The sequence below is a fragment of the Triticum aestivum genome, chromosome 3D (genome assembly GCF_018294505.1).
Source record: "Triticum aestivum cultivar Chinese Spring chromosome 3D, IWGSC CS RefSeq v2.1, whole genome shotgun sequence".
NCBI lineage: Eukaryota > Viridiplantae > Streptophyta > Magnoliopsida > Poales > Poaceae > Triticum > Triticum aestivum.
This window is the reverse complement of record NC_057802.1, coordinates 115,507,811-115,519,103: the sequence shown is the minus strand read 5'-3', so window position 1 is coordinate 115,519,103 and position 11,293 is coordinate 115,507,811. Positions and strand designations below refer to the sequence as shown.

At 42.8% G+C, this 11,293-nt stretch overlaps 1 protein-coding gene across 1 annotated transcript; it reads left to right on the top strand.

Annotated features, from left to right (window-relative positions):
- The first annotated feature begins 2,404 nt into the window (after positions 1-2,404).
- On the top strand, positions 2,405-7,818 carry LOC123077768 (dol-P-Man:Man(6)GlcNAc(2)-PP-Dol alpha-1,2-mannosyltransferase). Its single transcript, XM_044500093.1, has 10 exons — positions 2,405-2,786; positions 4,387-4,477; positions 4,600-4,759; positions 4,869-5,089; positions 5,170-5,465; positions 6,288-6,399; positions 6,478-6,616; positions 6,957-7,153; positions 7,235-7,324; positions 7,403-7,818. The coding sequence occupies exons 1-10, from the start codon at positions 2,512-2,514 to the stop codon at positions 7,592-7,594; spliced, it is 1,773 nt and encodes a 590-aa protein (XP_044356028.1). The 5' UTR covers positions 2,405-2,511; the 3' UTR covers positions 7,595-7,818.
- Positions 7,819-11,293: the final 3,475 nt, after the last annotated feature.

The following is an 11,293-nucleotide window of genomic DNA, read 5'->3' as shown; positions in this document are numbered from 1 at the left end:
TTGTGTGGAACATGACAATGACCTCTGTCGGATGCACATCCGAGATGCTACAGTGTACACGACTGAAACTCTGGATGTACTTGCGCAGATCTTCTCCTTCCTTTTGTGGGATCACTTGCAAATCGATGGGAAACCCAGGGCCTTTCTGTCCTCGAGTAAAGGCACCAACGAACTCGTTGTACAAATCTGACCACGAAGTAATGGAGTTCTCCAACAGATTCATCAGCCAAGCTCTCACATTGGGCTTGAGCACCAATGGGAAATAGTTAGCTAGAATCTTTTTGTCCCTTCCCCCGACAGCTTGCATGGTGATCGTGTAGATGCCTAAGAATTCTGCCGGGTTTAGTTTGTCGTTGTACTTTTCTGGTACTTCGGGATTGAACGCACGGATGGACGGCCAGCGGACTTGCCGCGGCTCACGTGTGAAAGCGGGGCACCCAACCTCGTAAGGCAAGTACCCGCCCACAACGGGCGTTGGCTCGTCGATGACTGGACCCTTGCCCTCGTCTGATTGACGACGCGCCTCCTGGCGTCGTTGGATGGTGGTACGAGCATCCTCCACTTGCCTGTCCAACATCACATGCCGCTGATCTCGCTGCGTCTGCGGGTCTGAAGAGGCCATCGACACGTCATCGGGCTGTGTGTTCCGTTGGGTTTGCTGCGGGTGCCGACGCTGCTGCTGAGATTGCTGCCGTGGAGGCGATTGCACCGTGGGTGCACCGCCTCTCCACGGCCATCAGTTTGAGCTACGAGCGCAGTTGGTGGGCGCCACGAGGGTTCCGCCAACTGGGACCTGTTCGCATCGACAAACTTAATCAAGCTCCGGATGGTGGCTGTCCACTCATCCATTTTGTCAGCTACTGGAGGGAAATCCAGAAGCATCTGTGCTCGCGCCATCGCCTCCGTCGCTGTCGAGGGCATGTTGGAACGTGAAGAACGTGATGTCGCTCGACTCATGGCAGAGCCATCAGGAGCGCCGTTACGATCTTGTCGCCGAACTGCGGGGGTGACGGCGAGTTGGCGTGGCGGAAGCGACGCCTGAAGATCTTGAGCCTGATCGACAGGCGTCTTATCGTGCGGGCGCTGTTGTGGAGGTACAACAACACCGCTCGACATCACGTCGCGCCCATCTTGTGACGGATGCGACGTGTGTCTTGATGTCGTTCCCCTCGCCGCCGCCGGAGTCGACGCAACGAGAGGTTCGCGGCTCGCACCCGACTGGACAGGGTCACTCCGATGACTGCGTTCACCGGTGCACTAAGGAGGCGGGAGATGCCCGCCCATGCCGTTCGCGCCATTGTTATTGTCTTCGCGATAGAGTTCCTGCCTTGTCTTGTACTCCAAGTTGGTCATTGTACTTCTATATATCTGCCCACGAGACTCAAGCAATAAACAGCAATTCCACCAATCCCTCTCTAATCCCTTCTAACACAAACTTTTGATTCTCCCACAAAGCTTGAAGAGTAACAAGAGGCTCTTAACCATCTAGGGGTGCACACCCTCCAACAATAACAAACAAAGCAAATTCAATTGGTAGAACTCCTCTCAAAAATCTTCAATTAAATCACTCTCAAGAACTCATATGATCTTTCTCACAAAAATAGCCTTGAAGGAAAGAGGGATGAGGAGTACAAAATGGGAGGAGCTTGGCCTTTAAGGATTCAGCAACCACCCAAAACAACTTCAATGGCGGCGCCTACTGTGTATCCAATTATTGAAGAATTTTGGCAAGTCTTTGTGCAATGCGAACCAAGTTGTTGATTGTTTAGCAAAATCTGCTTGGGCTCTGATTTTTCAGACTTTATCTCGCCAAAGTTTGAAAATGACATTGTTATTACATGATGAATAAAGCCATATTTCATTTAAAAGAAAGATAAATATACTTCTAGTGGTATGTGGCGTACTAGTGGATGTCAAGACGTGACTTCGTCAATCCATCGGTCATGTGTTGAAATGTACTACTCTCTCCGAATGACAATATAAGTCAAGGTCTCACTGGTTTTAGGTCATCGATTTGACTAGCGACACATGTTGTACATAAAAATTACTCCCTCTGACCGGTGAATTAGGCCATCAATTTAAGAGCATTTAAGAGCGTTTAGATCATTATTTTAATATTCTAAACGCTCTTATATTTTTTTAGAAGGGAGTATATCTCTAGATTTACTGTCAAGAAAATCGAGGACCTAAATTTTTTTTGCCGACTTAAGTTTTCATCCAGACTCGGAAGGGGTAGTGGGAATCGTTCTTGCTTATGGTTTAAGTTTCAACCCATGCTCTTTCCGGTAAAGAAAAAGCCTAAAAAGAAGGGCCGAAAGAGAAAATGAAAGAGAAGGAATCATTTCAAAAAGCTACCCAGTCAGGGACCCATTTGTAATTTTTCGTTCTTCACTAGACGAAAGAGGAGCAAAAAGATCCAGAAGCTTCTAGTCCCGCTCACCCTTTGCCTCCGCCCCTGAAGCGAACGCCACACGAACCAAGTGAGCCAACCCTCGCCTCCGTGCTCCGGCCATGTCGATCTCGTCGGCGCGCCAGCGCCGGTCCACGGCTGCGTCGCCGCTAACCGACGACGGGTACTCCAAGGAGGCCAAGGAGAGGAGGCGGCGCACCGACGGCGAGGAGGTGGAGGAGGGCATCCGGTGGTTCCTCCCGTTCCTGGCCCTCGGGCTCCTCCGGCACATGAGCGCGTCCTCCAACCTGATCCACGACTGCGACGAGGTGTTTAACTACTGGGAGCCCCTCCACTTCCTCCTCTACCGCTCCGGCTTCCAGACCTGGGAGTACAGGTACGCTCTCCGACCTCACAGCCACTAGTCTAAACCCTAGCTGTACCGGCCGTTTCGTTGCTTGATTCGTGGTAGTGGATTGGCAGGGGTTTAGGAGTGTATGGGTTTGTGCTCTGATTTGGGTTAGGAGAGAGCTATAATGGGAGATTTGCCTAGTGATCACTAGTGGTTTTTGGTGGGGATGCACAGATCCGCTTCACTGTGCGGCATAATTTACTCCGATTTCTTCACCGTGTGGGGGCAGCTGCAGGTTACCATGCTCGCGTATAGTGGGGATGGTTAGGAGGATTTGATGGAATCGTTTGATTGAACTATTGAAGGGATTTGGGGGTGTATGCATTTGCTCATTCAGTTATTTTGAAGGTTTACTGTTCCAAAAGGGGTCGTCTAGCACCTATGCTTCTTAGTAAGCTAGAACACTTGTGAAATATGGTGCTCTAGGTTTGGTGGAAGTAGTGAAGTTTGCAAGTTCGCAGCTCGAGCATCTAAATGTGGATTCAAGTGGACAAACAAATTAGTGTTTACACTTTCCTTACCCGGGCTGCATATGCCTTGCTTAGTGCCTTGGTTTTATCTGGTTATTTGAAGGGTCGAAGATGCAAAATTTTAGGTTTTGTTCCAGTGATAATGTGGCCAGGGTTTGTTGAATTGTTTCCATGGTTTCAGTGTTACGGAAAAAAAAATCATCGCTTCCTTCTTAATATCTGTGGAATGTTGATTCGAAGTAATAGAGATTTTTAGTCTGGTAGAAGTTATGATGGAGAAGTCATAATACCGTGGTAGAAACGGCATTAGTTTATCTGTATTTGATGACTTTAGTTCAAGGTTGATTTATAGTAATGTAGAAATCATGATGCTGTTTGATGTAGAAATCACGGCACAGAAGATATCTGTTTAGTGACAGAAATGGTCCATTGTTTGTTTCAGAAATTAAGAAATGATGGTTAATTTAACTGTATTTTGATGACATCATTTATTGACTTACCAATCCTTGCCATATACTCTCGCCGTCCCAAAATAAGTGTCGTTGATTTAGTACAACTCTGTACTAAAGTTGTACTAAATCAACGGCGCTTATATTGGGCGGAGGCAGTATCATACATCTCTTAAGCTTAAAATTAAGTTTTGATACTTCACTAACATGTACTGCCAATGCTTATTCTAAAATGCCAATATGCCATTTGGAAGGTGCATTTGTGTTAGAGACAAAGGTTCCAATGCTCTGCATTCATTGGGGTTGGAACCTCAGTTTGATGGGCATTAGGTTGCTGATATTCTTGTCTTATACACACGGAAGATTGTATTATAGTGATTTCAAATTAGGAAAGGCATCTGCAATTGTGGCTGAAATATTTCTTCCATGGATATATGATATGTAATGGCATATCTAGTGCATGAAGCTTAACACCTGTGACCTGCAATATTATCTGATTTTTCCTTGAGTACACCTACATACATAGAGGACTGCATGTGTATTTGTACAGAAACTAGAGATTATTAGACAATAAATCTAACTGCAAGTTTTTTTTGTATTTTTTTGTATTATTGACATCAATAGGAGGACTTTGATTTTGATTCTCCATAATTGTATATTTTGCAGTTCCGACCATGCTCTTAGGTCATATTTGTACCTTTTCATTCATGGTCTTGTAGCTGGTCCTGCTTCATCAATCTTTGGCGGTGAACACAAGGTTTGCAGCGTTTTACTCTGTATTTTGTTCTCGTTTGTTAGACCTGCTAATTATTCCCTTATAGTTGCACTATCTTTGTCTAGTGCTAATCACATTTGACCTATTCTGCTGTGCTTGTAAAGGTTCGTGTGTTCTACGCTGTGAGAATCTTTCTTGGACTTCTATCGACTATAACAGAAACTGTTCTGGTAGTTGCTCTTTCAAGAAGATATGGAAAGAGACTTGCTTGCTATGTCCTTGCAATGCTATGCTTAACCAGTGGCTGCTTCTTTGCTAGTACCAGTATGTTTCTCATCTTACAATTTCTATTACCATGTCCATATGGAAGCTCTATTGCAGATGTTTATTCAAACTAGAACATTGACTTTATCTTATTTAATTTTTATTGCAGGTTTCTTGCCAAGTTCGTTCTCCATGTATGCTGTAACACTTTCATCGGCACTCTTCCTTCTAGAGAAATATGCTTGTGCAGTCTCTGTTGCAGCTGCTGGAGTAATTCTTGGCTGGCCTTTCTCGATTTTGGTGTTTCTCCCTGTCACTGTTTACTCATTACTCAGGGGACATTTTAAAAGGGTGTTTCTGTCTGGACTTTTGACTTCACTATGCCTTCTTGTAAGTAACGCCATTACAGTATCAGTATTTTACGATGTGAAAAGGTCCATTTTTATCTGATTATCACAAATTTGTGCTAGGTCCTTTCGGTTGTTGCTGATTATTACAGCTATGGTAGATGGACATCATCCGTGTTCAATCTTCTAAAATATAATGTGCTTGGTGGTGGTGAAAGTCACTTGTACGGAACAGAGGGGGCTTCATTCTACTTCAGGAATGCATTCAATAACTTCAATTTCGCATTTGTTTTGGCTCTGCTATTCGTGGGGGTTGCACTATCTGCAAGGAAGAAATATGCCCCAGATCTGTTGATAGTTGTCTCTCCTGTCTACATTTGGCTGGCTTTCATGTCTTTGCAGGCGCATAAAGAAGAAAGGTAAGCATCAAAGTGTAAAACAATCTTATCAATCAGTTTAACATGTAATACAAGGAAATCAACTTTAAGTGACAACTAGAAATACTCATTTATGTTAGTCTATATCGGTGAGCCTAAAAAGAAGCTGCATCAATGTAGTGTATACTCCTGTATCACTTGCATGGTTAGATAGCTTTATTTGATTCATCAAGGGGTGCCTTTTCTTCCAGTTTATTTATGTTATCTGCATCCCTTCAGTTCAATTGTTTGCTTGTTGACTGTTGCAGTAACAACTATAGCAGTCATCTAGTGTGATCTTCCTGAGTTCAGATGCAATAGTGTGATGCAAACCATGCTGACTGTGTGTTAACCTATAAGCTTCCAAATTTGTCAATTTGTTTGGTTTTCTTATGCGTACCCATTAACACAGTTGAGTTGTACTCTTACATTTGAACTCCCTTAATATAACTTAACATTCAATAAATCTAATTTTAAGCAGCTTATGTGAAACCAATTTTATGTATTCCATGGTCAGCCAAACCAACCAATCTAGTCCTATGTGATGCAAACCATGCTGACTATTTGCTAGTTGCTACTGGTAACCTATTGGATTAGAGTTTTCTGGTATGTATATAATTGTTTAGAAGAACCACTGGTCTTCTGTATATTCTTGTCGTCATTGTTTTTGATCTACAGGAATGACACCCTGTTTGCGCTGTCTAAAAGTAACTATATGAACGATGTTTTTTTTATATATTCTTCTAATCCTGCTGGTTAACGCTACTCCATGCATGAAAGCTATAGAAACTAAAACCACACCCTTTCCTCAATCTGTTTGTGCAGGTTTCTCTATCCAATTTATCCATTGATATGTGTAGCAGCAGCTTCTGTTATTGACAGCTTTCCTTACTTTTTCCACGACAAATATGCAAATGAGCAGTCAATTTTTGAGAAGGTTAGCTTGGCGTCCTTTATCGCACTTATGTGTTTTAGGGACTGGTGATGGTTTTATATTTTCTGATATATTTGACAGATAGCGAAGGGTCTGCGGCCTTTGATCCTAGGCTTTATTTTGTGCACCTCACACAGCCGAACATTCTCTATGTTGAATGGATACGGTGCTCCTCTGCAGATCTATCAGCATCTAGAATATCATGAAGATACCGGGCCTGGTAAGGACCTAACTATATGCTCATTGAACAGGTTTCTCTTGTATAAACATTTATAGTATTGCCTTTGCCTGCCTATTATACACAGCTACTAGGCATGTCAGCTGTAGCATTAGACACTACAGAGAAATAAATGGCTTTCATCATTACATCTATTACCACGATTTGCTGTAACCTCATTCTATAGGGCTGCCTTATTGTAGACGTAGTTCCACAAATGCAGCCGTTACGTTAGTTTAAGGGAAATTTTTGTTTTTGCCACTCTTCAGTGAAAATTTATTATCCTTGATATGTTGACAGCATAAAGCTCTTTGAACTAACTAGCTAACCTGTTTCTGCACAGGATCTATTCTGTGTGTTGGAAGTGAGTGGCACCGCTATCCTTCATCATTCTTCGTACCCTCCTATATCAGCGAAGTTCGCTGGATAGATGACGGTTTCAGAGGCCTTCTCCCATTTCCCTTCAACGAAACCCTGGGAGGCACCACTGCTGCTCCATCTTATTTCAATACCAAGAACAAGGCCTCCGACAAGCAATATGTACTCCCCTTTCCTAGAAGTTCTACGACATACCTTTTCCTCTGATGATACTCTGTAACGCTTGCACTTTTTTGGTCGCAGTTGAAGGACATTGGAGCATGCAACTTACTGATGGAGCTTGATCTGAGGCGGCCTTACCCCTCTCGTGGAAACGACCTGTCAACATGGGAGGTAAATCAATACTCTAAATGATCTCAATGCGTTAAATGCGAGTTCTGCATCTGATAATTATTTTGCAAACTCTTCCAGACATTGGCATCGCTACCATTTCTAGACAGACAGCTTTCGCCGGCACTATACCGGTCGTTCTTCATACCATACCAATGGGAGCACAAGAATGTTTTCGGCCTGTACAAGTTGCTGAGGAGGCTTCCTACTGACCAAGGGCAACTCAAAGCTAACTCATCGGGTGGACATGCCGCATTTGCTTCTGTGAGCTGAATCTTAGGTTTAACCGGATCGAACTGATTAGCGATTTTTGTTTCCTAGATTTTCATTCTGATGGGCGTTCCCCCCGTTTGAGAAATGGGGGCTATGTTATGTGTAGGCTTTGTAGACTGGTTCGTTCCAATCCAACACACGGAGTTGTCCAACTGAATTCCTTTTCCAGCTCTCCTGACTGATGATGCTGTGAGACTATTAATGATAAGAAAAATCTGTATGCAGAACATTCCTCTAAGAACAGGGAATGAAGAGCATGTACGTAAGAGAAATCTCCGAATCAGTACGGAAGCATGAGAGGGAGTGGGAAATGATTCAAGCGTGTCTGTAGCACGCCATAGATATCAACGGAGGGAGTACAACCGACCAAATCCTATAATAGGTTAGTACACTATATACCCGGAGGAATATATTTTCCAAACGATCGAAGAAATTATGAGGGGAGTGTTTGCTCCTTGGAAATCTAAAAATATTTATTTATGCTACTCCTAACATTACATCGTTGCTCAAAATGCCTACATGCTAATCAGGATCAGAACAGGTAAGAAGCAAGCCTCTTATAATAAGCAAAATAAGGACCCGATAAGTGTCATACGTGTGGCACGAACAGATGGCAAACTCTGAACGTTTTCTGATGGCAAGTTTAGTAACACGAGTATGGCAACTTTCTTTTTAGATAGCAGGTTTCGTTTTTCTTGAAGGGTTTTTTCCCTATGACAGCTTTAGTTGTGAAAAATGTCAGGCAGAGTGTTTCATGCCACACATGTAGCACTTATCACTTGCGCAAAATAATGGGTGAAGACTAAAATGGTGCCAAAAACGGCACATGATAAAAAATTGCAATTTGCAAAACTAATGTAACATCCCAAAATTCTAAATTTTGGAATGTTATAATAAATAGATAGATTTGATTGATTTTTTGATTGATTGTTTGAAAGTGAGTGAATTCGAAACTTTTTGAAAGTTAAATGAGAGGGAATAAAAGGACTTTCCCAAACTTTCATCTTTGCTTTCTGATCTCCATGAATTCAAATTCTTTTCATCACAAAACCCTGGAGAGAAGATGACATGACTTCTTCCATTTATTTAAATGAAAAGGGGTGTTGAAAATATTTGAATATCATTTGAAAATATTTCCAATTCAGAAACTTCAAGCAACTCAATGATTTTCATGAGAGAAGATAAAATGACTTCTTCAAAACATATGAAATATGTGTTGGAAGTTTAAAAGGATCAAATTTAAAATCCTTTTGAAATTATTTTCAATTTGGAGTTATTTGGGTTTTATTCAAATTATTTTTTTCCAAAAATAAAATACTGGAAAATAGGGTAACATGATTCCCTACAATAGAAAATTGGAGAGAAATAAATTTGAATTAATTTTGGTATTTTTAAAATGATTTTTGTTGGATTTTAGTAGAGCAGTAGCACTCTTGGATTTATTTGAATTTGTGTGGATTTTATTTAATTCTAGAAAAATGCCCATGCTGTAGGAAATCTTTTTCTAAAAAATTTGGTATATTATATGCCTATAGTATTTTTTTTATTTTTTTATTTAAGGTTTTTTTATTTTCCTTGCGCTGTTTAAAAAAAAACTTCGCCGACTGGGCCGGCCCAGCACCCAGCCAGCCCATCCGCGTCGTCGCCCCCAACCTCCCGACGGGGGCCCTGCTCCCGCACGCCACCGACGCCGCCGCAGCCGCCGCGGACTTCTCCCCGCCTCGCCTTGCCCCTCCCGCAAGCCTCTCCGGCCCTCCCCTTTATAAGCCGGGCCCCGGGACCCCGACCCCTTTTCTCTCCTCCTCCCTAGCCGCCGCACTTCGCCGCCGGAGTTGCGAGCTCCGGCGAGATCCGCCGCCGTTGCGCCTCGCTCCACTGCCGCCTACACCCGACGCCACCACCCCCTTCGGACTCGCCTCGCCGAGCCGCTCCTCCCCATCTACTTCGCCGGCGCCGCCGAGCCCTCGAGCCGCCGTCCCGTTCGAGACGAGCCGCCGTCGCTGCCGTTTTCCTCGCCGCCGACGTCGTCAGCCACCGCGGTAACCGCCACCTGCCCTCGTCCGTCCGATCTGGATCCAACGGTCCAGATCGAGGTGTTTTTTTTTCTCTGAAACATTTTGTTTTATTTAATGGATGTTCGCTGGTTTAGCCTCTGTAGTGAACGGTTTTTGTCACGTAAGTTTCTGTAGCGAACGTTCGCTATTTAGTATTTTTCTTTTATTTTAGTTTTTCGTCAGGGACCTATCTGTGATGATTTTATTTATAGTTTAGTCCATGTTCTTCAAACGGTCACAACTTTTTACTCGTTTATCCAAATCCAACGAAACCAATGCCCACTTCTTCGTTATGATCTCCTCTTTCCGTAAAACAAGATAAACATGTTTTTAAAATTTTAAAATTTAAATTAGGTCAGATTTGAATTCAAACTTCGTTTGATCGTAATTTGAGTTTCGTAGCTCTGTTTGAGTTGATTCTTTTTGCAAATTAAAGCTCTTGACCTAAACTTTCTGATAAGGCCAAATTCACATAATTTTGGTACTGTTAGAAATTGTTTTATGTTGCAAGAGTTATTTGCTTGGTTTTGATGTTTTCCGAAGTATCTTCTTCGTTCTTTCTGATCTTTTGAGTGATTGCTTATGTGTGGTTACCATTGCTTGCTTACGATAGATTGATCGGAGTGTGACGAGTAGAACTATCAAGAGTTATGAGTGCGAATCATCTTCATCAACATTGCAGGCAAGTTCACACTTTGATCATACCTCTTTACCACCCAGTTTTATTGCATTAGATCAATCCTCAAACAATTGCATGATTAGGATCTGATTAATATGTGGGTTTTGGGAAGTAGATGAGGTAGTACCTATTGCCCTGTTTATTATCAAACCTTTGGGAGTTACTTCTACGTTTGCGTATATTGCTATGCTATGCTCGTAGACGTGGATTGGGTTTGAGTGAATTTCCATGACAGATGTGAGATTGTTAATTAATGGTTCAACTTAAGGTGGCTACTTAAATAAACATCTGGGTGGATCGAGGCACCTGGAGAACCCAGTGTTGCCTGTATTTTTGGATATCCCGGAGTACCCGTGTGATCATCCTATGGACCGCCACCCAGACTCAAAGGGATCATAAGATTATTCATGCTAGAAACTTCCGTGTGCAGCCACAAGCCATTATGGGCTCTGGCATAGTTGAGTAAGTTGTGTGAGCTCTTGAAGAGGTGGACTAGCAGATGTAGGGGGGTTGTAGGTGTAACGGTCTGCCCGGAGTAGAGAGTAAATGCTTCTTAAAGACTGTGTCTCGATCATCCGTTTCTCAAACACCAAGTAGTGCGAGAAATCCAACGGAGGAGATCGAGTCTTGTGGGGAAAAGTGCGCAAACCTCTGCAGAGTGTACAAACTAATCATGATTAGCCGTGTCCCCGGTTATGGACAACTTGAGTATCTAGTATCTGGATTTTCATGTGAATCTCATCATGTTACTTTAATTAATCTTGTTGGGTTAATACTGATACTTAATTGGGATTGAGATGCTGTCAACCATCTCAATGTTTCACAACCACCATGATAGTTAAATAAAATTTATTCCTTTGCAGTAGGGAAAAATTGGCTTTTCGCAAAAACATTATAACCATAGAGCTTTTCCACCAGCCATATATGCATGTAGTGATAGCCTTTGTTCATCATTTCTCTATGGTG

Bases quoted from the DNA above. Each gene is read 5' to 3' on its own strand.
- LOC123077768 (XM_044500093.1), top strand. From the start codon at position 2,512: ATGTCGATCTCGTCGGCGCGCCAGCGCCGGTCCACGGCTGCGTCGCCG. The intron at 4,478-4,599 runs GTTTGCAGCGTT...GTGCTTGTAAAG, and splicing joins TCTTTGGCGGTGAACACAAG to GTTCGTGTGTTCTACGCTGT. The intron at 7,154-7,234 runs GTACTCCCCTTT...TTTTGGTCGCAG, and splicing joins AGGCCTCCGACAAGCAATAT to TTGAAGGACATTGGAGCATG.